The 27,672-nt window shown below is 38.9% G+C and overlaps 1 protein-coding gene across 4 annotated transcripts; it reads left to right on the top strand.

Annotated features, from left to right (window-relative positions):
• The first annotated feature begins 4,781 nt into the window (after positions 1 to 4,781).
• On the top strand, positions 4,782 to 22,449 carry EDARADD (EDAR associated death domain). 4 transcript variants are annotated; one of them, XM_038131252.1, is made up of 7 exons: positions 4,782 to 5,410; positions 6,529 to 6,718; positions 9,676 to 9,734; positions 10,921 to 10,960; positions 14,022 to 14,110; positions 16,969 to 17,014; positions 19,506 to 22,449. In XM_038131252.1, the coding sequence occupies exons 1-7, from the start codon at positions 4,982 to 4,984 to the stop codon at positions 19,880 to 19,882; spliced, it is 1,230 nt and encodes a 409-aa protein (XP_037987180.1). In that variant the 5' UTR covers positions 4,782 to 4,981; the 3' UTR covers positions 19,883 to 22,449. The 4 variants fall into 4 exon arrangements, with proteins under 4 accessions (XP_037987180.1, XP_037987179.1, XP_037987182.1 ...); XM_038131251.1 differs by having other exon boundaries at positions 9,673 to 9,734; XM_038131254.1 differs by lacking the exon at positions 6,529 to 6,718 and having other exon boundaries at positions 5,257 to 5,410.
• The last annotated feature ends 5,223 nt before the right edge of the window (positions 22,450 to 27,672 follow it).

The following is a 27,672-nucleotide window of genomic DNA, read 5'->3' as shown; positions in this document are numbered from 1 at the left end:
CACAAGAGAGATTCAGTCTTTTAGTGGATGCAGCAAATCTGCAATTACCAAACTTGCCTCTGGCCTGAAACTGATCAAGTCCTGCAAGTTTTATTGTATTACCTCCAGTGGTGCTTTTTAGCCAGCTCTTATTTGCCAGAATTGAGCTTATGGACTCTGGTTGTAGACAGAAATAATGATCCATGGGCATCAACTGTGGAATACAAAAATGGATCTTAGAGATTATTATGGACTGATGTAAGTGAACATACATGGTAAAAAAGAGTGGCTTCACATTTCCCATTAGGAGAAACTTGATAAATCCCAGCTGCTTTTTCAAGTTCATGAGCTAGATTTCACTAATCTGAAACGTGGATTTTTATTTTGAAACTTTTTGCCCTTGAAACGTTTGCCTTTATTTATTTTTCTTTATTTATTTTTTGCCTTAATTGATTTTTCCGAATTAACTTTTGAATGAGTCCTTCCTAAACTTAGGAGAGTAAACCAGAGGAATCAATATGTCACAAACTTCTGTTTAAGTCTGGCCAAACAGCAGCTGTGGGAGGACAGAGCCTGTTGTGCAGTGGAACATCTTGTGGTAGTCTAGATTTAAATGATACATCAAAGCAGCAGCTGTGGGTGAGAACTTTCAGTAAACCACCTGACACAAGTACAGAAAGCAGCCAAGTGCCAGGGCACGAGTTCTGGGGTCTGTCAGGCCTTCTTCTGTGAAGAGTTTGTACACCCTGTTCTGCCCTGCTGTCATTAGGCCTGATACAGGTTATGTTTCCTTGCAAGTCATGCCTCACTGACATCTTGTTCCCCACCTACTGATGTCTGCCTTAAAACCACAACCAATGCTCAAGTCTGCAGCAACAGGTGCAAATGTCTTTTGAAAAGTACCTAGTCTTGGGTTGGATGTCTAGGGTTATCACAGGAGCGTGGCCTGCAAATGGCAAAACAATATGTCAAATTCAGTATAGTGGTAAAAAAGGTAAAGTTTCAATAGGAAAATACAGCAATATTTTCACAGTGACTATGAGGAAAAAAAGCAAGAAAGATAGAATGCAGTAAAAAATAGAGACACCATAGGGAGGAAGTGCATTTTTAGGAAGTTTTTGTAGGCAGTGAAAAACTAACTACAAATCTTAGCTGTACACCTGTATTCTCATTTCCATGTTTCGTGTGTGTGTGTGTTACAGCTGGGTGTTAACAAAGTGCTTTGAGTAGTCTACAACAGCATGATCTGAGCGAAGAGTGGAAGTAATCTATAGAGTTTTATTGTCATTCCTGTAGTACCTATACTTTTTTTAAGGAGTGCCAACATAGGAATGAGTCTACTAGCTCTATCAAACTTCTGAGTATAGTGAGTGTGTTGAAAATACCTAATCTTATTTTAAAAAAACACCTAAGATTTGTGCACTTGCTCTTTCAGTGTGCGTGCTTATCTGTCAGCAGATCTGACCATGAGGTATAGATCTCATCTAAACTGTACATTATGGAGACAAGCAACCAGGCAGGGGGACAGGGCTGATGTCCCTGAAGAGGCATAAGCTGCAGCCTGAAATCAATCGTGTTAGGCTCAGTTTCAACATGTCAATCTAGAGAAAGCAAGTTTCACTGTTTCTGTGGCATGTGTTTGACTTGGACACAGCACAGCTTCTGGAGTGATGGGAACATTTCCATACCATGCAGTCCTGTCAGGCAAACAAATTTCCCACAGGGTTACATAAGATGGTCTAGGTATGTGTCATTTCTTATGTTTTTTCCCTGTAGTGCTGTTTCTGTCAATTAAATGTCAAAATCGTGATGTTCCTGTAAAAGAACTTTGAAAGAGCAGACCAATATCATTATTGACAAAGAAAGTAGTTTTGACTTTTTAGCTGCTGGTTAATTATCCCTTCTCCAAAGCAGTCTCAGAATTTTCAAGAACTTTTTTAGCAGCAGTCTGAAGCTGCTGACAATTAAAAACTATCTATAAGATACTGGGAGAGAAAATGCAAGGAGGTTTCTTCCTAACTGTCCTGAAATACAGGAGGGGTGAAGAGTTTATGTTGACATAGAGGTATTTTACTCAATGAGAACTTCCCTGAGTGAAGGTATTTGAAATGTAGAAAGCAAATAGATGAGAAAGAATAAACAAGGTTGCCATGTGATTTTGGCAGGCCCAGAGTTATCATGACTATTGGCAACCTGTGTCAAAGCATGGGGAATACTACTGATTCCCTGTGTTATAGTAGCATTTGTGATCTGGAACAAAAACTCCCTATTTCCACATGGAAAAGCTACAGAGGATCAAGTGAAAAAAAAAGTTTAGGTTTTTTTAAATTTTGTTTTTGGTGGTTTTTTTTTTGTTTTTTTGTTGGTTTTTTTTTTTTTTGGGGGGGGGGAGTTGTGTGTGTGTGGTTTTATTTTTCTTTTTGTTGTGGGGATGTATAAGTTATATTTTTTTGGAGAGGAATGTATTGTCCCTGGTTTTGTCTGCAGTCTTTTGCTCAGGAGGTGGGAAGCCCCTTGAGACTGTGTTAATTGCTATTTCAAACAATAAATTCTCCAGCTCTATATTACCAGATCGTTTATAGATCTTTGAGAAAAGCCTCTGTCATCAAATATGGCTGGGTGTTTTGATGGGGCCAAGAGGAAAGGAGTGAGAAGAGATTTGCATGGACTTGAATTGTGAAAATTATTTGAAATTACTAATTCTGCATTTGAGGGGAAATTTACAAAATTCTGAACTCTTCCCATTATAATTAGCTATGCTGAATTTAGTAGCTTATAGGGTTATATCAAGATAAGGTACAGATAGTACTTCGGTTTAGAAATTTGATGAGAAACTTAATCCAGCATCCTACGGAATGCCATTGCTTAAAAGTTATCTCATTCTGGACTTAGCTTTTATGATATGGTTGTGTTTAGTTTTGCCAAAATAATCGCTGGCTTTCTGCACTGGTCAGTTGGCTTAGTCACTTGGTAAGTAACAAAGACTTCGACAACACTCATTAAAGAATGATACAAAAACAGGCATACAACAGCCAATTTAATCTGTACTGTTACCAGTACTCTAGAGATACTTGTAAGTAATTGCAGTCTCCTCCTTCAGTGCTATGGAAAAACTGTTAAATGATGATTACTAACCTAAGTTTTAAAGCAGTAATATTATCTAGACTATTCATTTCTATTATTAAATTTCATTATTTTGAAGAGTTCTATGGAAATAATTTTCTTTAAAATCTGCTTCAAATTGAAAAGCCAATATAATTTATAGGTATAAATATTTATATTCTTAAAATACATGATTTTGAGCAACATTAACCAGTTTTGGTTGCTGGCACAAGTGTTGTTCCACGAAAAAAACTTTTTTACTGTTTACTGAAATAATTTTTTAATCCTCATGTAGGAAGATTTCAGGTTGTAAGTTATGAGAAGAGTAAATGCCATGTTGATTGTAAAACCTGACTTAGCCCTCAGCACCGGTGCTTTGTAGCCTTCTGTTGTTTACAGCCGTCTGTGCAAAAATAGTCCACAAGGGATATTTTGAAGGAAATCAATGGACACATTTTTATGTGGGTTGTGAATGTATTTTCCCAAAGTTTTTGCAGTTGCTGTGTCCAGCAGTTTTTGAACAGCACACAGAGGCAATACATACATGGAGGTCCTCAGGACAGACACGGCATTCATTTGATTGAAGCATACATTTGACAGGTTTGAGTCTAGAACATTCTTAGCTCTACTGTAGCTGCATCATTCCTCACAGTTATAAAAGAGACTCCAATAATTAGTATAGCATTTGTGCAGATCTGTGTAGATAAGAATACGTCTTCTGCTCTCGGTCTAATTATCCATCACCAAAACCCTTGTGCTGCCAAGGAAATCTAGGGAAACACACAGAATCAGCAGTTTTAGTTCTAATTTGATTTGGTGTTACCTTTTTGAAGTAAACCCTTATTCTTTGAGAATAAGTTTTAATTTGAATGTGGAAGAAATGAGAGGCAACTGACCCCTTGAACAGTTGGACTTCAATGACAGACCTAAAAAAAATTTTTTGTTTTTTGCACATCATGATTGCAGAAATGTTAATGATCTGTTAGCTGTACCTTGGAGATTAAGATATATAAAGATATATGTATGTTCGTGTGTATAACCCAATGGTGCAGCCTCCATTTATCTCAGATGAAATTCAGTAAGAAAATAATTGAAAAACATCAATATTACTGATGTTAAGCTAAAAAACAGATAACAGGTGTGATGATGCATTCCACATCCCCACCCTGCCCCCCACCCCTTCCAGGCTGCAGTGTGAGAAATACTTGTTCATGACAACAGGATGACAGCTACTGTCATCAATTTAAATTGTGGAAATAAGAGCAATTTAATCTTTATCACTTTAAAAAATTATTATTTGTAACACGCACAAGAGATGAAAAATAATCCATGGAAAAGCACTCAACTTTATTGCTTAATGGACCAAAGGCTACTTTTAGTTGTGCCAGTGTAAGCCATTTGGCTGAATTGGAGCTCTCTCAGAGTAACAGAACAGAATCTGTCTGTAAATTTACCTCTTTAATAAATGCGCCAGGTGGCTCACAAAAGTGATCTTTATAATGGCAAATTCAGTTGTGCTGGCTTTTGCTTGTATTGTATACTAATTAGCAATACATAATATCTCTTATTTAGAGCTTGATTTCATGCACAGACCCCATATAAGAAGCCTGTATTACTTTACATCGAAACCATAAGTGAGAGAATTTGCCAGAGATGACAGTGGAGTTCCAAAGCAATTACATCCAAAGATTTTACTTCGTCATGGTATTATTGGATGTGCCTGTAGTATAAGAGGACAAATTTTAAACATCTGTGAGAAACCAGTGCAGTTTATGATTGTTGCTCTGCAGTACTTGCTCTTGTAAACTCTGTCTGTACACGCTGAGCAACCTGCAAATGCACCTTAAGCCCTAATGGAGACCGCCTTTCTCTGTCGGAAGGCGGTGATTTAGGCTCCTACATGTTGGCAAGAACAGGACAGCGAGCCCTTGATTTCATATTGCCGAAGCAGCTCACTTTTAAATCCGAGCTAGCGCAACTTGACGAGCAGAACGTGCACTCCGTATCTGTGCTCCCAGCGAAACACGGCGTTTTCACTCAGGGGAGCGCCTCCCGCACGGAGGATTTAACCCGACGTATCCAAGGTATTTCCCGCTGGCGAATGCGGGCTCCTGGCAGACGCGCTTTCTACTCCGGCAGCCGTCGCGCCCGGGACGGCTCTGGGTGGGACCCACCTGCCTGGCCCCGTCCCTGCCGGGAGCGCCCTACCTGCGGCGGGGCGGCGCAGGAAGGGGGAGGCGCGGCGGGGCGGCGGTTCCGGGCACGTCGCGTTCCTCGCCGCGGGACCCGCCGCGCCCCATGGCCGCTCCGCAGGACCCGCTGCCCCCAGGTGAGGCCGGCGCCGCGGGGAGCCGGGCGGGCGGGCGGGGATCTCCCCAGGCTCTGCCGGGGCCCGCGGGGGTCTGGGACAGGCGATGCGCGGGGTGCGGCCCGCGGCGCCTATCCCGGGCCGGGCAGACCCGGGGCCACGGCTCCTGGGAGCCAGGTGAGGAGCGTAGACCCGGCCGCGCTGAAAAGAGTTTTTAATTTGCTCCCTTCCCCCTCCGCACACCCCAGTTAAGCACGATAATAATTTATCATGTGCTCTGCTGATGTGATTTAGTGTAACTTGTCTTGTCAAGCCTGCTCCAGTATTTAGTGTGTAAGTTAGTTTGCGCTAGTTAACAGCATGTTCAAAATACTTTTTTAAAAGACGTTTTCTTAGGAGCTCGGAGCTCGGGTGGCTACGAAGTCCACGTGCATTAACTTACATAGTAATGGTGCAAATTACTTTTAAGCACCTCACCTGTGGCGTGCCAGCATCACAGATTTTTCCATGGCTATCTGCTCAGTCAGGGACAAAGTTTTGAGTAGTTGGCAATAAACAAAAATGCACAAGTGCTGATGGACTTGGGCTTTTCAGAGTACTGAATAGTATAATTCTAGTATAATTTGCCATATCCTCTTCTCAAATTCAAATCTAAAATTCATGTGCCTCTAGTCAAAGCAACATTTTTTATTTGGGTTTAGTCAAAGAGTTCATCTCTATGAGCAACATTAGTATTAGAGTGATTATTTGTTTAAGCTGTGCTAAGTTAAACTATTAATGTGTATGCCCAGCCTTGGTGTGGAAAAGGTCTTACATGCATGGTTGAACTATGTAACTACAGCCCATCTTATTTGCTTCACTCACTCACTACTGGTGGTGTCAAGACTGTGTTGCAGAGTAAAACTGTAACAGAGGGGAATACTGTCTCTGCCACTTGGTGCTTTGTGAAACCCTCCTGCTTAAAGGTCAAAATCCTGAGGTCTGTAAAACTCATTTTCAGACTTCCTTCCAATGCAAGGGTGAAAAGCAGAAAAACTGTTTACACTGGTAAGTGCAGAGCGTTGCATCCCCATTATAGCAGCAGTATTGGACAGGATGAAAAGGTAGGCATTGGTACAAGTCTGCTGCTCTTCTTGCAGATTGGTCATACTGGGTGGGCCCTGGCAGAGCTGTGGCAGCTGCTGAGCAGCGTGCAGGTGCTGCGTGACAGAAATGAACCTCAGGAGCAATCACTGAACCTGATTTGTGTCTGTCCGAGTCAATGTGCACATGCTGATTTATGTCCGTCTGAGTCAACTCACTTGTGGCTCCCTGCAGAAGGGTGGGGAAGTAAATGTGGTCCAGTGTGTGTATTCTTTTGGGGTGAGTACAGTGGTAGTATTTTGTGAGGGATCCCAAGTAATGTTGTTGTGAAGCTGTCTGTCAAAGTAACCATTAAATCAGACAGTCAGTCAGATGATACCCTCAGTTCCTGTTGGCCTTTCAGCATGCAAAACTGTGGATGGTTTACATCTGAGATAAACACAAAACTTTCCTCTCTACTGCTTTGTGCACCTGTGTCCAGCTCTATGACATGAGCTGTGGAATGTTGGGGCAGACGCATGTGGGAAGGAGAGAAAGGACATACAAATTGCCTTATTCACAATAAAATACTAGGTCTGTGGTTTTCAGATTATCTGCCTACTATGAGTGGTCAACAAGACCCTGGTGAATCATCTGCAGGCCAATATGTGGAGTCTTTAATATTAGGTGCAAATATTCATACACATACATGCCACTTACAAAAAAACTGGAGACTTGGTAGTAGTCTGCAACCTAAACAAAACAATGGAAATTACTATTCTTCACAAAGAACTGTTAAATAAAGGGAAGCAATTGAGGTATAGGAAATGAATACAACTTTAAAATACTTTTCAGGATGGATGCTAAGCAAGAAAGATGCAGATTCTCATGACTGTGTTTATGTGTGAGACCTAGAAAGCAGGAGTGAGAAGTACCACCCTTGTACCCCATCACCTCTTGTAAAGATACCCTTGGGTCTGTCAAGTCCGTGACTTCAAATGCCTGTATTCTCTGAGCTTCTCCAGTTTTTCCAGTGCTTCCTACTGGGTTGTGGAAAGTGAGTTACCAGTGTCAAAATATACCTTGGTGGTGTCATGGAGATGTTGAGAAAATGGGGACAGAGCCCTTATATAGTTAGAGTAGCCAGTGAGGTTCACCAAGGCTTGGACATTCTATGGGGTCTGCCTTCACCTGCCTCAAGGTTCCTCTTACATGGGGAAAAAAGAAGTTCTGGGGGTTGTTTTGTTTGTTTGGCTGGTTGTTTTGTTGGTTTTTTTTGTTGTTTTTGGTTTTTTGTTGGTTTTTTTTTAAAATTTATCTAAGAATCTGTAAGGAGGAGCTGAAAGGCCTCCAGAATAAACCAACAATAAGGTGCATACTTTGACACTGGCTCTGAGTGGAAAAACAGTGAGACTAGGGATGCCTGAGCTGGCCTTCTTCCCTAGAGGCTTTCTTTGGCTCCCAGTGCCTCCTTGTTTTTCAGCTTTCCTTTACTGGGTGGGCTTCTCTTTGCCCAGTTCCTCTGCAGCTTTCCACTGCAATTCCCACTGGGAGCCTCTATTTTTGGCTCTACCCTCAAGCAATATCTTATGCCAGTTTATTGTATTTTCCCATGTCCCAGTGACTCTCAGCTTCTCTGCATTTGAGAGTTTGTGCTGACTGTTGCTATCAGGGCAGGCTTTATCCAGAATATTTCGTTAATATAATATTTCTGGAGCAGGGATTTCATATGTACCAAAAAAAAGACATGTGACAAGAACACAGGGATTTTGTTTGTTTGTTTGTTTTCCTCTTCTGCATATGGCTTCCTAATTTGCAGGGTGAACGATGCTCAACTGCAGTTTCATAGGCCCCTGCCTTTTTTAAACATTCAGTGTGCAAAGATTGTGCTCAGCCCTTGTCATCTCATCATGTGCCACTTGCCCGGACAATGCCTGTGGATTTCCTGGGGGCTTTAGCACTGAGAAAGGCTTTACATGGAATCTCAGGGGCACCCACGAACTGCTGGTGGTGGGGCTGCCTCACAGAAGCAGGAGGAAGAACAACCCTGTCCTACTGCTGCCACCTTTTTTATTTTCAGTTTATTGTGCTGTCTTGCACTGGTTATTGCTTCAGCTTGTTCTGTTGTATTGAGTGGATTTGTGGGAGTGGGTCCCCAAATAAGCAACTATGCTAAATCTGAGCTGTTTAGAATAGTGTCTGTGTAACTTCTGTTCTGTTTTGGGGCTCAGTGTTTATAATGTGTAGTTATAGTTAATTTCTGTGACTCTTGGTAGTTAATTTCTGTGACTCTATTCTAAATCTACTGGTTTTTATATTCCAAATAAGGTAATCACCAAATATTGATTACAATCATGTCTTACTTGTTGCAGCTTAATGTGTACTTGCAGTAAGTGACTTTTAGAGTAAGAGTGACAAGAATGAAGATCTTACCACATAATGCAAAATGTTTTTCAATTTTTGAAAACATGTATTCTTATCAACAGAAGAGATTTCTGAAAAATATGGCAGGATGATGTTAAATTATAGGAGTAATTTTGTGAATCCTGTCTTCTGTATGAGATTTGTTTCAGATTCTCTGTGCACTTGTGGTCATTATCCCACTAGTATTTGTCAGTTTAAGCCATTGATGCAGAGGGGTTAACATTTAATGATTCACTTGCAGGTACTTTGAAGATTCATGCTTTGATTCTCTTGATATTAATATAGTTGATTTTTACTGTTCTATTGTATACAAATAATAAACATTTTGCTCAAATATTTTTAATTAATGTTTTCAATTTTCTATTCTAGTCTGGTGTTCAATCTAGTATTAATTTTTGTTGCAGTGGGTATGTTTGTTTCCTGTTTGAATTATTTCTTTGAAGAAAAATTTCAATGCTGTCAATAGGAGAACAGAACTTAGCTTTTAGAAAATGTGCTGAATTTTAGTATTTATTGCTAACATGTTTTGTGAGGTTTTTCACTAAAGATAGTTTGAGGTTTTAGTTGAAGTCTATCTTTTGTTAGGTTAGAGTTGGGTGTCCTTATTACATGTAGTTCCTAATGTCTATGCTAGTAGTTCCGACATTTTCCAGTTTGTCTCGTTTCCTTGTGGAAATATGGCATAATGCATGTAATGGCTGTATAGTTGTGTTTTACCTTGGTCAGACAAAGAAGCAAAATATGAATTGGCAGAAATACTTTGATTATGCAGTCATAAAGTTTTCTTTTTTTTCCAGCAGATCATGCAGCAAAAGAGCCAGTGGAGGATACAGATCCAAGCACTCTTTCCTTAACAATGGTATGTGTTTCTGGTCTACTGCAGTTGAAATCATTATGGCTCTCTATGGTTATGTGATGCCACAGTGAGCAAAAACATTCAAGGATGTCACTCACACTGTCAGTGCATATACAAGATTTTGCTTATCTGTATGACTGCACAAAAACCTTAATAAATTAACCTGTGCAGTCCAAGTGTAAATAAAAATACCAACATGTGTATCAGCTGAACTGGATGATATTATCAGTGAAGCTGTCCATGGGATAACCTCCAGAGGCTGTGGCAGTGACATCTCTTTAATTTAAAAAAGTCCCAGCAACTGAGAAAAATTATTGCTGACATTCTTCTGTCTACATAGTTTGAACAGATAAAATAACCCACGTAGGGCTTAAAATTTCATCACTACTAAGCTATTATTACTTCCTGTAGCTGATTTGATGTCATGGAAAGGTAGGATCCAAGTGCCTTAGGCAGGCCCGGCTGAGCCTCGGGAGGGACCAAACCGTGCCCTCTGGTGCTTGCTGTGTCGAGATCCCAAACATGCCAGGCTCCTGCCCAGGTGGGAGTAATACGAAATTCTGTGAAAACTTTTTAAAATGTGGCTTTCTGTAAAAGCCATGCCTACTTTCACGTAAGGGCGAGGGCCATAGGGAAGGAGGTAAATGTCAGATATAATACTAAGTTATGTCATGCCCAGGAATCAGTAGCTGTCTCCTTAAATTCAGTAATTACAGCTTCCTATTGCCTCTTAATCAGCTATGTAAGTTTAGAGCAGAAGGGGAAAACATTTCTTTTTCTTTTAATGCAGTAATATTTTATTAAAAGCTTAATCTTAAAAAGAGAACTTGCAGTCATGTCAGTTCCTCCTGGCATGCATTACCTTTTCAAGATTATCTTGCTACTTCAGTACAAAATGTCTTGCTTAAACTCTGCTTTTTCACTAAAAATAGCTTTAAAAATACTGTAGCAAAGCAGCAATTTCTATTACTTCCTCAATGCTAATCAGTAGTGTTAGTAACATCTCACTTCCCACAGAAGAGTGTTGCTGTATCTGATGGTGAGCAGATCAACTAGTAGCAACTTGAGAGATACAACCATAATTGTGCACTCACAAAAGTACATAAAGAAAGAGTATATAACAACTCCTTCCCCAGTACAATTATACTCAAAATAACAAACATCTGTGTTTCTTGCCTTTTTGTGACAGACAGAAAAATATCCTGTCCAAGACACAGGAGTACCTAAAGGTAAGTATTGTGAATTCTGTCTATTCAGATATCATTGATCTTGTTGCTGTCTGCAATAAAACCAGTGGTGTTACCCGACAGATTAAAATACTTGGGCTTTTTCTATATATTTGTGCTTTAAATGTAATGCCCTCTTTATTTTTGAGGTCAGTTTGGTGTGTTTATCTAACTTTTGATATTTCCTTCCCAAGTTTAGTTTTGATCTTAAAGTCACTCTAAAAATATCATCAGAAGACCTAGGTTCTTCATCTGAAAAGAAAATGCAGTGGTGCCATTGAAAGACAGGGTTCAGATTACAGATGGTAGAGACATCATAATGTTAGATGGTGACTTTGAAGGGACTACCAGTGCCTTCATGCTGTTAGAAATAAAATCAAGAAATACCTTTCAGGTCTTTTGCCTCTGACTGCATTCCCAGCCTTATAACCAGTCAACTCTTCGTGCCATCTTTTACCTTCAGATGGTGTTAATGCCATCTGCTGGGGAACCTACTATGAGGTCTACTCTGCACAAGTTCCTGCCTCTCCTTGCTGAAAATGGAGTGAGGGAGTGCAGGTTCTGAAGAAAAATACATGGATTACACAGAGTGAATATCCTCTGTATGTTTCCTTGACGTGTGGGGTGGGTTTTTTTGTTGTCATCCCAGGCTTCGCCATTGATTTTTGTCCAGGGAATGCACTGGCAGGGGCTTGCTTGAGGAGCACTCTGCAGGTAGTGTATTCTCCATCCTGTATTGCACAGCAGGTTTGCAGTGGGGTAGCCACAGGAAACCAAGCTTGTCACAATGGAAACTCGTGCTGAGGAGTGGGAGCAGTATACCACTGGGGTTAAAGAAAAGTTGGAGATTATTCTGGGGCTTGAGAAAGCCAGGCAGAGGAAATAAGCACTCTTCAGAAGTGCTGCTCAGCAGGGAAGGATCATGTGGGATGAAGACTATTTGAAGTCATAAACTATTTTCTGTTTATTTGCAGGCAGGTGGTTTGGTCCTTCAAAATTGTTTATTAGCACCAAAGCAATTACGCTAGAACATTCTTTTCCATGTTCTGTTTTTTATTTCACCTGTGACATTAGATCCTCCTCAAAATTAATTAGATTAATTCCTAAATTTTAAATTTGCCAGGGCTGTTTAAAGTCCAAAATTGCATATTCTAAATGCACCTAATTTAAAAAGGAAAGCTAAGACATAAGTAGAAAGGTCAGAACTTTCTGTAACAAGAAAGTGCACTTGGTTTATATTTAATTTTCATTTTTGCTTCCTCTTACTAAGTGTAAGAAGATGTAATTACTAATATAGCTTGACATTTCCCCTTTGAAGTTGAATGTGATGCAAATACCTCTTAGCATTCTGTTCATTTCTGTAAATTTCATTATTTCTCTGAGAATGGCTTTTCATAGTTATTTCTATAAAAAATACAAACTTAGAAGTATGAGTCTGTCAACTAAATTATAACAGATGTGCTGGTCTGATCTGTATAACAGACAATTATGTTTGTTTCAGATTTAATGTTTGAACAGACAGCACATTGGTGAGAGGGGCTGTCTGTTTCTTTTATTGGTCAATTAATTAATGGGCTGTTTTGGAGCCATAATTTATTAAAGTTCTTGGCACCCTTTACTGATTGAGATAAAATGGGCTTGAGGGAACTTCTTATCTTGCACAGGTTGCCTTAGTGTTTGTCATGATTTGATAGTAATTCTATTTCCACTCGAACATAGAACAAATTTCACACATATTATTTTCACAGGTTTGATGCCTATGCTTTGCATTTTTAGGCAGACTTTATTTTGGGGTTATTTTGGGTTTTTTTTTCTTTTTTTTTTTTTTTTTTGTTTTGTTTTGGGTTTTTGTTTTGGTGGTTTTTTGTTTTTGTTGTTGTTGTTTGCTTGCTTGGGAGTTTTTGTTTTTTGTTGCTGTCTCTGGACCTACAGTCATAAAGAATAATGATTATGCTCTACCAAACATTGACACCACTGGGGATGAAACATCTTCCATCAGTCTTATAAAACCAGAAAAAGAGGACAATAGTGATTTTTGGTTTTCTTTTTCTTGCAAGTGTAAGGATGAATTCTTTGACTCAGATCAATTTCTTGAGTGAGTTAAGAAAATACTGCTTCTTTCTGTTATATGATGATTCATAAAGGTAATAGAGGTTCTTCAATGAGATCTTGCCACTAAACAAACAACAAATGGAAACATACCAGTGCTACAAATGTAGTCACCCACATGCAGCGTTGTTGGGCGTAAAAACGTGTAGAATATAAAAACATGTAGAATATAACCCTTTTTAAGCTTGTGTTAATGGTTAGTCAGCACCTGACTCGGGGAATTATGCAAATAGTTTGATAAGGAGGACCTTACTAATCATGCAGAGTGCACAAAGTCCACAAAGGGTTTATGTATCCTTTGTATCCCATTTTGAGGGCTGAAGTAATGCTTGAAAAGTTAGTAGAGTTTGTGCTGTACTAGGGAATGCTGTGCTTTTCAGTGGACTCCCAGGGCTGTTGAGAAATACACTTTGAAATGCATTATTTCAGTGCTTCAGCAAATTCCTGTGTAGTAGGAATTGCTAGGATGAGTCCAGTTCACAAAGGGGCAGAATAAAAGATAAATATTTATGCAGTACTTATTTTAACTGACATTTTAAGTCCGATGAGAAAAGCAAAACAAAAATTAGAGTGACTTGTGACCTCTTCAGCCTATTTTGTTGTATGGTTCAGGTAATATTCTGTAGTTAGCTTTCTGAAAGAACAACATGACTCTTGCTTTAAAAATAGTGTGACGTTTGTTTAGAAAACAACTGCTACTCTAATATCTAATCTCTGCAAGGATTATATTTCTTCTCACAGTCATGCTCTGCATGACTGTTACAGACTCTGCTAACTTAACATTTTGGGCTTTTAATCTAGCGATTCCCAGTGTTTGATCACGATATGGAGTTAAATTTTTATGTTAGACAGCGATACTATAATTTATGTTTGATACTATAATTTATGTTTGATAGTTTTACTATTTAAATTTGTGTGTGAGTGGAAGACCAGTGTTTCCCACTCTTTGCCTTAGATGAGGAATACCTAACAGACCAAGTTACTTTGGAAATTGCATCTGTGAACATCAAGACCCTTACGTCAGATTCTGGCCTAATACAACAGGTAAGAAAAATGATACTTGAATGTGAACTAAGTTACTGCTGTTAATTCAGTAAGTATGTTAAATAAGTATATTTTCAGACTATATCTGGAGACCACAAAATTATTCAGTAAAACAGACCAGAAATTTGCTTTCTTTTCAAGAGTTCAATGAAGGGGGCTTTTGTGGAGAAGAGCAAAAAAAAAAGAGATTATTTTATCATTAGCATGTACTTTTTTAGTTTAAATAAGTTTTGATCAATGTATAGATGTTCTGAAGAAGAGCCAGCAAAGTGTTAAAGCTTTGTCATGCATGCTGTCCCTCTGATGAAAATATTTCCTGGTGAAAATAAAACCAGCAGAGAAGAAGTGAAGAAGTAAGGAATCCTAGATTTTGCCTTTAGGGAGGCATTACATGGTTTTGCTTTGATTTTGGGACACTGCTCTTCCCATAGTTGAAGCATTGTCCACTTTTTGATACATCTTTCATTGCCATAGGAAGGGCAATGCTGAGTGACTCCCATGCTCCATGGTTATCATCTTTCAAGTGAATGTTTTTTGCTGAATTTCAAATTGATTCTCTTTGGGTTGAGCAGAAAACTTGGAGAAGAGAAATGAATGAGCATTTTCCAGCAAGATGAAGAACTAAAAGGAGTCCCTAATGCCAGAGTCCCAGCTGAATTCCATCAGAAACAAACATGGGTTTGGTATGCATTTCGCAGATGGTGGAGGTAATTGTTCCTTCCCATCATCAAGAAGAGAGGATTTGTTGGCAGCTTAGAATCACTATAAAGATAATTCAGTGTATTAGGGTGGTAATCGTTCCACAGAGCTGGAAAACTTTCTGCTTACCTTCAGACTGCACATAAGTTGATGGCTTTGATTAGACCCATAGAGGATGATTGGATCTTCACTGTGAGCAAAAAATATTCTTGCTTAATGCCTTAATTTCTCTGGCAGTAACACTACATTGTCTTATTGCAATTGCATTACAAGAAAATGATCTTGAATAAACCTGAGTGCATCTGACTTGATAAATTGGATAATGACTGATCAGTAAAAATATGAATTTTGAAAACAGATGTATGGCACAGGTAAGTATTGCTGCTTTTCTTTGTACTTTTTGCAGTACTACCCACTCTTATGCCTCATAAAGCATGTATAATGACATAAGGCATTGGCTTGCACAGTAAAGTTTGAAGTTCAATGAATTGATAAAGTCTGGGAAATCAGGTTCAGTACAGCAGTTAAGTGAACAGTATCTGCTTTTCCTTTTTTTCTTTTAGTTTGGTTTTTTTTGATTTTTTGTTTTGTTTAGTTTGTTTTTGGTTTGTGGTTTTTTTTTTAATTTGCTTATTTGTTTTTTTTTTGAAGTAGATCTCTGGGGAGGCAGAGCTGTCCTGGGAAGTTCCTCCTTCTCCCCAGTGAGGAGAGTTACTCTTGGGAATGTTACTCTTCTGGGAATTTGCTGCTTGAGGCTCAGTAATAACATTCTGCCTTTTTAAGGCATTTGTTGGAGTGGAGACAATTACTATAATCAGGAACTTCAGATTTAATTTTTTTTAACTTTGTGTGCTCACATGTTGCCATGAAGGCAAACTTTGTGTTTAAAAAGCATTGTCCAGATAAAGCTGTCGTGGTAGAAAAGTAAACTGCTAGAAGATAATGGCAGGGCTTATTCAGTTGCAATTGGCATGAGCAGTGTTAGATCTCTCTTGAACAGACAGCAGACATTTTGATGTTGCATGTGTGGTCTTGCAGTTTTCAGGGAGTAAAGAAACACTGAAAACAGTATGCAAATTTTTCCTTTCTTAACAAAGTCTGTAAATATTTTGGAGAGAGTTCATCTTCTTTATAATTAGATCGTGAATGCACACAAGTTCACCACAGCAACTGAAATTGCCTGTATTCTATTTTTAGTGGATTTCTTAGTAAAGAAGGTGTAGCAGGTAGGACTAAAGTATCTTAATACACTTATATTGTTACCCATATATTGACTTTTGTTTGTATGCACAACCTGCAAAATTAAGAAGCCTGCTGTTTCAGAAGAATGACACAGTACAAAAAGATCAACAATACTTCATTGCAGCTATCTAAGGGGAAAATCCCCTTCTACTTTCATCTTTAAATCCTCAACAGAAGAAAGCTATTTCACCTGGCTCCACACCTGCATAGTTAAAGTAAGGGCAGCTGCAGTTTCCCCACAGCTCTACAATCAGTGGGCTGTCCTTCCAGTTTTTAGAGGTTGCTAACTAGTAGAATTTAAATGTTACAACGTGTGCTACAGTCTCAGGCTGCTAAGTAATTATTTATGAATTAGCAGATGAAACATCATTGAGGGAATGTTAACTTCAAATAGGAGGAGGGTTAGATGTGAGCTGCAAAAATATTCATTTCCACCTCTTGTCTATAAAAGCTTCCTATGTACGCAAAGAAGTTTGTAAAAAAATATTCTCCACTTTGCCTAGATCAACAAAACAATCCCTTACTGCTGCTTGTTACAAAATTCTTGGTTTTTACATTGCAAAACATTTTAAAATCTTTTAAATCAAACCATGTGAATTGTTAAATAACTTTTGGGTGTTCAAGAGAGAGTTAGTCAAAAGATGCAATGCTATAGCACATCATTAATAAAAATGCTGTTGTTCAGTGCATACAAACAACAGGGCAGTTTTCTGAGCCAAACCATGGAAATGCTTCCTGAAAAGACTACAGATTTTTAGCAATTCCTCAAAACTATATGTATATTCCCTGTCTGACTTCACAAGTAGCTTGGGATTCTTGTAGGTGATCTCCTGCCGGTTGTAAATTAGTCAAATACTTATTCTGGTGCTCAATTACATTGTTTTATTTTTACTTTATATTTGTTTTCTGCTTTGTAGCCAGAAGACAAAGACACACAAAACCATACTGATGAATCGCTTTCAGGTAATATGTCAACTTTATTGTTCTCCATATTTTATTCCTAGGTTTTATTTGTAAGTGCTTTTTAAAAACAGCTATTTGTCATAACAAAGAACTGCCTGGATAATTAGTGCTTATGGAGCTCATTTCATTACCAGTGTCATTTACAGCTTCCTCTTTGTTCTAAGACAATGGTGATCAATAATGCAGACCATACGAAATATGCAGCTTGGGCTTTCGAAATACATTTAGTACCTCTGCCTTTGGAAGTGATGTTGAATAGCTGTCAGGAGAGAGCAGAAGCTGGCAGTAGGCTGTGAATGCTTATCCCATCATTTGTGTGAGTTCTGCTGGGGAGGGATGAGTGTGTATGATATATGGTTCTCTTAGTCTAACAGTAAGAAACTGAGAGTTTCCTATTAGTAAAGCAGCTTGTCCTATCAGGTAGCATTAGGATCAAGCAATTAGTTGGGTAGTGCTTGCCAGTGTCTAGCACAGGAGCACCTTAGAAAAGCAGGATTCTTTATGATGCTTTTGATAGTCTTCCAGATGGTATAGCACAAGGAGCAGGTTGGTTTAGTTTTGTTTACTTATATCTGTGCCCTTTTACAGAGGTGTTTTCTTTACCCCTTCTTCCCTGTTTCTATTGGAGGACAAAACTTAGCCTGGCAACCCTGCCAGAGTAAATAAGATGAAATTCAGATAGGGTGCTCTCCTGCCCTGTAAGCTCAGCCAGAAATTTGATTGGATTATATTATATTCATTTTGCCTTGTTTGTATAAGTAAAGGTTGGCATGAATGAAGCAAGAAAGTTTTGTCTCACTTCAGCAAGTTTAAGTTGCACAAGAAGAACAGAAGAGTTAACATACATATTCCTGTAGAGAACAGCTGCAAGGCCTGTGGAATACCTGTGAGCTAAGATGTCACCAGAAGATGTTTCCCTTTAACAGGGAAGCTAAGCATTTGTATGAAGTTATGTGTCTGCAGCGGTGTTGTTGCTACACGTCCTAACTTGTTGAAAACTTCAGAAGTTGTCCTTGGCCTGCTAAAAAACAGTCTGATGAGCAATGTTACAAAATTAACAATAGCCTGTTCTTTCTTTAAAAATAAAATAGAACATGCAGCCAGACATTATATTCTGGAATTTTCACACAATCTGACAGTGATTAGTGAAAATAAATAATTGATGTTAAAAAAAAGAGCCACAAAATCCCACAAACAAACAGCCTGAACAGATGCTGTTGTCCTTATGAGTAGGTGGCACTACCTACCAGATTTATCCTTTGCCAGAGATACAGTTCAGGCCTCTGATACAGCACTTGTAAATTGTGTGTCACTGTTTTCTGTTGTTTTTATTAAACCTTTTGATTACTATTAGCCCCTTTTTCAGAGTTTCGTCTGAAGTAGGACTAGCTACTTCCCTATTTCAAGTTGTGCAATGAGGCTGGCGCACAGAACCTTTATGAAAAGCTTCTAGGCTGTGTCCATAATATACTGTTTGGAGATACCAGATTCTCCCTGCTTTCAAAAAGGAGCAGGGAGAGTTAAGGTCATATCTGAAGCCAAAATGCTTAGACCATGTCCTGAACTGTTGCAGTGTTAAAGATCTTTGTATTAGAGTTTGACTAGAGGTATAACTCAAACTGGTTTCTATGTGGTTTAAGGGGTATTAATATATAATATAGTCTGATAGCACCACGTTGTTTCCAGTTTTGTGGGAGATGCCGACTATGGTGTGTAGGAGATATCTAAATGGCAATTTTCAGTATTTGATGCAGATTTTAGAACATATCACCACCTCTTTCCACCTACTTGGTATTTTTGTTTTTCTTGCACGTGGAGGAGTATGCACTTTATTCCTTATCATGATGTACATTTAAAATAGGCTTTGTTGGTAAAACAGGGACAGTTTTTATTGCAAGAACCCTTACAAAGCAAAGGAACATATCTACTTTTTTCATTGTGTTAAAGTACTAGGTGTTAGTTGTATTTGGATCTGTCGGCAGAGATTCTCCTGGTGCACATATTTCATGTTGTTATTAAGGTAGCAGCTCAGAAATGCAAAACCTTTTCCTTCATTCTACAACACAAGTACACAAGATGCACAGAATGTGCACATAATCCTGTTGGTGATGTAAGTGGGTATTATGGTAGATTCAAGGAAGAGACATTGTTCCAAAACAAAAAAGGGGACTGTCCTAGCTCACACACTGCATTGAATCCTGTGTCTTTTCTGTAAAAGTATAAATTACTTTTCAAAGTAATTTACTGTCTTTAAAAACTACTGTCTTTTTGATTAAACCCACTTCAGAGTGTAGTGAAGAGAGAAGTTTTAGAAAGTTAATTTAATGAGCTCTTCATGAGAAGAGGCATTGCATATCGCTATTCTGACTTTTTCAGAAGCAATTCAAAGAAATATAATACTCCTCAACCCTTTATGCTTGTAACTTTTTGTTCCTGGTGATACCACAGCAATAGATCCTAATTTCTTCCCATGTAATGGTTTTCACTGCAGATCTCAAGAAAACCTGCAAGGAAAATGTCACCTGCTCCTTGTGCTTATTCCGTGCACCAACCATCAGTGACATGCTCAATGATGAGGACTTGTTGTACACAGTGAGGCTAAAGCTGGATCCCTGCCATCCAACAGTGAAAAACTGGAGAAATTTAGCAAGCAAGTGGGGGATGACTTATGATGAATTGTGTTTCCTTGAACAAAAGCCCCAAAGTCCCACCTTGGAATTCTTGCTACGGAATAGTGACCGGACTGTGGAGCAGCTGATTGATCTCTGTAAATTTTATAAGAGAATTGATGTTGTGAAAGTGCTGCTGAAATGGGTGGAGGAGGAATGGCCCAAGAGAGGGAACAGAACTTACCAGAATGACTTCTAGGTCAAAGAAAGTTGTTAGTCTGTACGTGTTAAATGCTAGCTACCACTGATACATTGGAAGTTTCCCTTGCAAGAGAGAGAAAGCCTGTACTGAGGGTTTGTATACTGTGTAAGCTTTATCTACTGTATACGCAATGTAAGCTTTATGCCCTCAGGGTTCCAAAGATAACCTTCCAAAAGCGGATGGAATCATCCAGGTTGAGTTCTTGACTTTGCAAATACCTTCAGTTTCTTTGCTGCTGTTCACAACCTTCCTAAATAGAAAAGGAATGAAAAGGCCGGACCGCTTGTTTTACTGCAGCAGTTGTGAACCGTATCAGTCGAGTGCTGTTGTTTTTGGGAAAGCCACAGTTAGAAGGCAAGTCTCTTGGCCTTACTGGTAGCTCTTCCACAGTTTTGTATGTTCTACCTAGTAGAATATGAGGTGGAATCTTTTTTCTTCCTTCTTAGTTGTTTTTAAGCTTTGTGGCACTGTTTTTGGCACAGGAACAACTCAGTGTTCCAGGCAGCAATTTGGATCTGAATATTACAATTAACTGAATATTCAACATCACGTTTGAGAAAATTAAGTCTCTTATGAACAAGAGTAGACATTAAACAATAACAGATGTTAAACAAAATAATTACTCACATGCTACTACATCATAGGCTATATATTTACTCTAAGAGAAATGCAATTCAGAGAGACTTTTCAACCCATAACCTTTAGGGGCCAAAAAAACCAATTAAAAGGCTCTACGCTTAAAATTACTTTCCAAAGGTTTAAAGATGGTGTAGTCTGAGTGCAGGTATCAAATCCCTCTCACTTTGCAGTGTGAGATGATGGCGCTACAGGGTATTGTTAGTATTGACTGTAACTTCCCTTTTCACAGGCTGTGGTTTTCTTTACAGTTCTGTGGGTTGGCCTACTTTCTGTCCCACACCAAGGCAGTTGCCATCTTGTGTGAAACTAGCACTATATATTGATTAAAGCCACTCTAATGGAAAATGAACAGCTGAATTCACCTACAGCCCATGTGGATGGTTATTAAAGCACTTACAGTGGTTTAGACTTATTTTTTAAAGGATTCTGATTGTCTGAATTACACTGTTTACATTTAAAATGTTTTAGAATTGGCCTTTTTCCTACCATTCTCCTGACATCTCAGACAATGTAGTGTGTACATAGGTGTATATACCCAAGCACTGGTCAAGATATGGGGCAAAACTAGAACAGGGTGCAGGTTGATACACTGTTTACTTTTCTCGAGTAGAAATAGTAAGAATTAGTAGTGAAGCTGAGGGAAGTGTAATGCTGTATGTTGAGTTTCTTACTGTAAGAGTTTGGAAAGGGACCTCTAGTAATACTTTACTATAAATACTGAGTGAGATGGTTACACAGGACCTAGAAGTAAAGACTAACATTTTCAAGTCAGGCTCTTGTTCTGGACTGACAAAAAAAATAGCTTTATTTTAGAGACTTCAAGAAGCTGAAAGTCTTGTTTCAGGGTAAAGAAATTGACCTACATTTGAGGTTTGAATTTTTAATTTTTTTAGAAAAGACTGGAATTTGTGATGAATTTTTTTAACCATTCCTCAAAAAAAAAAAAAAAAAAAAAAAAGCTGCTACTCTTTAGAACTCTAGTTTTCTAGTTGTATCTTAAGGAGAAAGTTTTACTGCTCTGCCTTGTTGGGGCCGGAGTTTAAGCTAATGGTTCTCTTTCAAGAGTGGGTGTTTCCCAACAGATGTCTGTCAGCTCATAACCTTTGCAAATAATCTTCTGTCTTGAGTTAGATGCTCTAGATTCAGCTTTGGGGACTATTGCTATTGCTGAGCTGCCTGCTGCTTTCAGGTCCTGCAGAGGCATCCACTGCCAATGTGGAATAGCTCATAATGCAGCTTGTCCAACATAATTCCCGTACCTTGGTCTAACTGCATGCAGGATTTAGGATCATATCTCTGTGTGTTAAGTTGTTCTTCTGAGTGATGAGTGCTTGCATGTATGCACACAGATTTTCCCTCCCATAACATACCACAGGTATATCTGTGTGGTATTACAATATGCTGTGCTTTGGTACATCCAGACCAGCTAGGAGCTGGAATCCTCACCTAAGAATCAGAATGGGAATATGAAATGATGCAGTACCAGTCCTGAATCAAGGTGTTCAGCTGAAATCTGCCCCTTTTCCTGATTTCTGGGTAAAATCTGTAAAATTTTGAGGAAACTCTGTTGTTTTGTGAAGATGAGTTTGATCCCTTGAAGCTCTTCAAAAGTCAATGTCAGATGCAAGAGTTCGTGTCGCATGGAAATAAAGCTGCTTCTGAGAGTTCATAGGTGGATTCTGTATAAATTCAGCTCTGAAGGTTGAAAATGTTAGCCTTAAACTTCACCACACACTGGATTAGTCATAACTATACTTGAAATACTTTTTTTCCTCCTTGTATGGCATAAATGGAGATGTACGCACTCTTTTTTTAGTTTTATATCTGTTTACAAGATATTGGTTCTGAGTGTTCAATTTATTCTTATGTTTTCTGTTTTAATGTGTACTACTTGTAGAAGAAATACAGTTGTCAATGTTTGACTTTATTGTATTTGTTTTTATTACAGCTAGGAAAACAGCTGTTTTCCTTCTCACCAGTCACCTTGGGATTACTGAACTATCAATTAGCTGTTCTGTGTAAAAAATACCTTCTATATGAAATTCATGATGCCTTAAAGCACTTATGTTTGCAACACATACTGCTGTTGAAGAAAGGAAGATGCATTTTTTTAATCTTTTCCATATAAAAATGAGTTAATTTTAATAAGATGAACAAAAATATTCATCTGGAAACTTGTAGCTGAGTTACTGAGTAAGAGAGGTAAGAAACCTGTATGAGGTGAACTTTTCCTGAATTAATAACCAATCTGATACTGGACACTAAAAAGGCTCTACTAGGCTATCAGTTTTGTTCCGTTATGTCCTTCTCCTATTCCTGTTTAAGATCTGCTCTCCCTTCAGGGATTTCCAGGTTTTTGCCTGCTGTCTCTGTGCCTGCAGGACAATCAGTGGCCTTTGCCACCCATTTTGGCTTCTATGAAGCTGGTCAAACCATTGTATCATTTCATTCCTGCAGCCTTATCTAAGATAAAATGAGCTTAATAACTGTTCTTCGATGACAAAGTTGTGGTGCTGTGCTCCAGGAGAACCTAGTTTTCCTGTGGGGACAACTATGGGTATCCCCAGCAAAATGGTGACAGTGTCCAGTTGCCTTACTCTCTGCATGCACTTCCCTTGCATCTGTGGAGAGGAATGCAGGATGGGTTTGGGACTGTCCTTTGGAACCACAAAGAATAGGCACAGTCAGCATGGTCCCAGATGCTTGTTTCAAAATAACTTGTACAGAAACCGTAAACCAAAGGTTATTCCTGAACCAGTACTGTAAAATGGAGAGCTGCAGCTTGGCCTGGGCAGTGCTTTGTGTAACAGACTACATATTTTTCACTGCCTCAAATGGCCTCCCACAGTTCCAAGTCAAGCTGTTAGCAAGAGGAAAGAAATGTAAATTCTGCCTTATGGTTCTTTAAGCTAGGGTAGCACTCTTGACTTGAAGCCAGACATACCTGGAAATTATTTGTCAGACAGAAGAATTGTTTAAAAAAGGTCAAACAAAGTGCATGGCATTTATAATAACTTGAAGAGCAGCCTACTTGTGTAATTTTTGCAGCAGATCATGTTCTTCTGTCCATGAAGGCAAAGCAAATAGTTATTCATAACTACTTTCAATATATATTTTAAATTTTGCCTCAGTTTTGGACAGAAGGGCAGAGCACCATTAAATGAGGATGTGAGCTTGTTGCCTGTTTTGACACAAAAGTGCTTTTCCTAGTCCCTGAGTTCAGTTAGTCTTGATTCCATGGCTATAGTTAGTTGGCCTTAAGTGGATAGGTATGGATCTACTGGTCAGACAGGCTGAATATCAGCCGCACTAAAAGAACTTACTTTGAGAGGTGCAGTTAGTAGTATTTGCCTGTATTTTGGCCAAGGACTGGAACTGACTGCATCTTACAAGAAACTGATGGCAAAGAGAAGTAGACAGCCTTGGGAAAGGGTTGCTGTACCCACTGTTAGGGGCAGAGGGGCAATTAACAGCTGGGCATACTTACTAGCTTGGTCTCTGTATTTTGCCTTTGAAAAACAGTGATTCTTAATTTCAAAGGCAGGTAATTTGAGGAAATGTATAATTGTTATTGTGGTAATGAGAGTTACCCAAGATTGTTAAATTGAGAAAGATCAGTGCAAGTAACTTGGATAATAAATGCGTTCTGTGTATCTATGTACAGCAAGGAATGGATACACAACTTTACACATTCATGTGAAATTGCTTATTCTTTTTTTTATTATGAGTTTGTTTCAAAATTACCCAATATTTAATTTGGGAATGTTTTTTTGTCTAAAAAAAACAAAACCCTGAAGTTTCATATTGTTGATGACATAAAAATAATTACATAACTAAAAAGTTCTTTAATGGAAAGAGCTAGGATAAGAAAGGGGCATTCAAATTCTTACAGTAGTAAAAATATCTTGAGTCTAAACTGAGAATTTATTTTTGTCTTTGCACCCAATATATGTGAGCTTCCCCTACTTCATTCACAATCCTGCAAACAGTGAGGGGTTTTTTTGGTCCTTGTTTACCTTTTCCTCTGCTTTCTCTGAAGCAGAGAAGTTCACTATCTCAAAGGTCTATTAAAAGCCTGATCCTCTCTAACCATCAGGAAACACCTACCATCTCGTGGTGAGAGGTGATACTACAGCCCGCGCACGTCTCCCTTGAAAATGCAGCACAGCTGAGGGCAGGTGAGCTCATCTGTAACTGCATAGACCCACCAGGGATATCCAGGAGCAACTGCAAGGAGGATGATGAAGGTGTGAAGGTAGAATTCTAGGGATCTTGGATTTGGTCACAGTCCCCAGTTTGGAGAACATCACACAGTCTTTCCCTTGGCACAGATGTGTGATATTTCCTGGTTTTTATCTCCCTAGGTAGGGATTGAATCACTATGTGCAGATCGTGGCACAACCGCCTGGGGGTGAGGGTGTGGCAGGTGTGCAGACAGGGCAAGCACAGGCACAGGTTTGCTCCCCTAGCTATTGCAACGCAAATGAAGGAGTGATCCTGACTACTTCAGGAAACCTAGAGTGTTGTGTCACTGATTTAAGAAAGAAGGGGTGAGTATGTTTTAAGGGTTATATGGCCTATAATTGGTTTTCAAAAGGTCTAGTGACTTCTTGGTATCTTCTTTGTCATTTGGCCCACATATCTATCCTGTACTTGTTTGCTCTTATGTTTCTCTTCAGTGTTTTGCTTTAAAGAGCAGGCATTGCAACAAAAAAAAAAAAAAATAGAGTACTTGTTCCTGAAGCAGCTGTAGCATTTTAAGCTTTTGAATCTGTAAGCCCATTTTAAAAACTAATTTTTTTTCCTGTGATTTGCAACTTAAAACTGAAAGCTGGAAGATCTGAATGATCACTGAAGCTAAATAGTGACATACCAAGGAAGAGTTATGGAAGGTCACTGATTAACTTGTAGCTAAGTAAAAGCTGAGCCAGCTGGGCTGTCAACTGAAATTTTAATGTTGGTGTACCAAGAGGTGGTGACTCATGTCCTCCTTGAGTCTAAAGCTTTTCAAAGAAGCGAGGAAAATAATCAGAAAATGCTGTAATGCACAAACAGCTCCACTAAAACTACAGAAGACACAATGTCAGTCTTTTAAGAACATATGAAGTCCTTAAGCACAAAATGTCTGCTGAACCGTCCAATGTGCTAGAGGCTTTACCCCTGTGGCCTGTAGTACTGTATAAACTAGTGAAAAATTTGTTTTTCTGGTACAACAACCATATAAAAAATTAGCCAAGAGTAACTTCCAAGGGCAAGTTTCTTAACGGAGACTAGTGTTTATTTGTGTCAAGTCTAGGGAATTCCATTATTGATGGAAATTTTATAATCAGAACTGTGCATAAAATACCAGGCCAAGTAAGTGTGACTATGTATGTTTTCACCTTGACTTTGGACCATGGCTTGCTGTCCTGAGAGACACAGGTTACAGGCTTGGAATCAAGGACAGGAGAGGCAGGTAAAATTTTTTAGGTGTAACATGGTCCTCAATGAAAGGCCTTATGGCTGCTATAGAATAGCAGAATAGCTGCTATATTTACTTCAGCTGAAATTGGATGCATCTGTTTTGACAAAGCATTTCTGTTTTTCCAGCAAGCAAAATTCTGCCAGAACACGAGAAGTCTTTGCTGACAGGATTACACATAGTCTCAGCAATGGCTGAGTGCACATCAAATTTAGAAGAAAAAGCCTGAATTAGGACTTGGACTGTGGAAATAAGGGAACACTTTGTTATTTGCTGTCAGGACTGCCATTAGTAAATGGTGCTAAAAATAGCAGTCACAAGAAATCAGCAGGATCAGAAGACAGTCTATGAACAAAGCAACAGCACTGTAGCACAAAGCTGCTGAAGCTGTAACCCAACTGACTCATTGTCAATGCTGCATCATTGTCAATGCTGCATGGTTTGGGAGCTGAAATAGGGGCTTCCCTGCAAATTTCATAAACTGCCTGTGACTCAGCCTAAAATCGCATTATCGAACAGCTGTTCTGCTTCAGTAAGGAACTGGTGCATGATTCAAAACACTGTATTTCCTCTGGTTTGTTTCTTCCCAAAAGTAGAAGAGCCCTGAGCAAGAAGTAGTAAAGTAGTAAAACTTTATTTTCTGTGGTTCTAGAAACACTTCCACCTATTGCTATTCCTTTCAGCATAATATTTTTTTTTATTCCAACCTTTCAGCATATTTTCTGTCTTTGCTGTTTGACCTGAACTTTCAAACGTGCTTTGAGGTTGCAGTCCAATACTGACAATTGAGTGCATTTCATGTACTTATGTCAGTCTGGTTTTATTAAAGTATTTTACTCTTTCAACTAGAGTGCCTGGAAAAATAGCTTCAAAGTAAAACAAAATGGTAGTTCAGGCTCAGGACCTTTTATTTGGTCACTTTTTAAGTAGTGCTGTGGAATTATGTAGAACAGTTGAATAGCAGGCTTTTTGCTAGCACCTGACTACACATAATAGTTGCCAGTCCTCTGTCACAACCATGCATGATTCTAAGGTACCTTTCCCTAGGTAATCTGCTCTGTGTACTTCATTTCTGCAGTTCTCCTCAAAAGAAATTTTATCAGACCTTTTTGTGTGTGAATCCTTCCAATCTTACATAGCTAAGCTGAGGTACCCATTAAAGCAGCAGTCCTACAGCTATCAGCAGAACTCTAGCAAGTAGATAGATGATTTGTGATGGGGCTTTTGTGTTGGTTAATTGTGGAATAGAAGACTGCATATTATCTAGCTAAGATACTCTAGTGGTCTTTGTGACAAGTGGCTGAATGCCATTCTAAAATCTCTGTAGCCACATACACTGCATTTTGCAAGGCAAAGAAATACTGAATGCCTTTAATTGAATAGGAGATGGTGATTTAAGCCTGTGAGCCTTTTACGTTGCACTCTTTATTTTTGTGCTCATCTTTTCCCCATCCAGAGTATTAACAGGGGGAACCTGAAGCAGTGCTTCTCTAAGCATACTGTTGTTACACATCATGAACTGTAAAACTGCAAGGGACTTCATTGGCCTTCCTGCTCACCTTACCAATACTGCCAAAATCACTCTTAGTGGGGCCTGCAAGGGAACAGGAAGATGAAAGCACAGCCTTGGGGCGGTGGTTTTAAAGATTGGGTTGGGTATAAGATTTCCAGGTTTTCAGAAACACAA

Source organism: Motacilla alba, chromosome 3 (genome assembly GCF_015832195.1).
Source record: "Motacilla alba alba isolate MOTALB_02 chromosome 3, Motacilla_alba_V1.0_pri, whole genome shotgun sequence".
NCBI lineage: Eukaryota > Metazoa > Chordata > Aves > Passeriformes > Motacillidae > Motacilla > Motacilla alba.
The sequence above is the reverse complement of the archived record's forward strand: the minus strand, read 5'-3'. Positions and strand labels throughout refer to the sequence as shown.

Excerpts from the sequence above, each read along its gene's own strand:
- EDARADD (XM_038131251.1), top strand. The coding sequence starts at position 4,982 with ATGTTGGCAAGAACAGGACAGCGAGCCCTTGATTTCATATTGCCGAAG. Across the intron at positions 9,735-10,920 it reads GCACTCTTTCCTTAACAATG|ACAGAAAAATATCCTGTCCA; the intron begins GTATGTGTTTCT and ends TTTTTGTGACAG. Across the intron at positions 17,015-19,505 it reads TACTGATGAATCGCTTTCAG|ATCTCAAGAAAACCTGCAAG; the intron begins GTAATATGTCAA and ends TTTTCACTGCAG.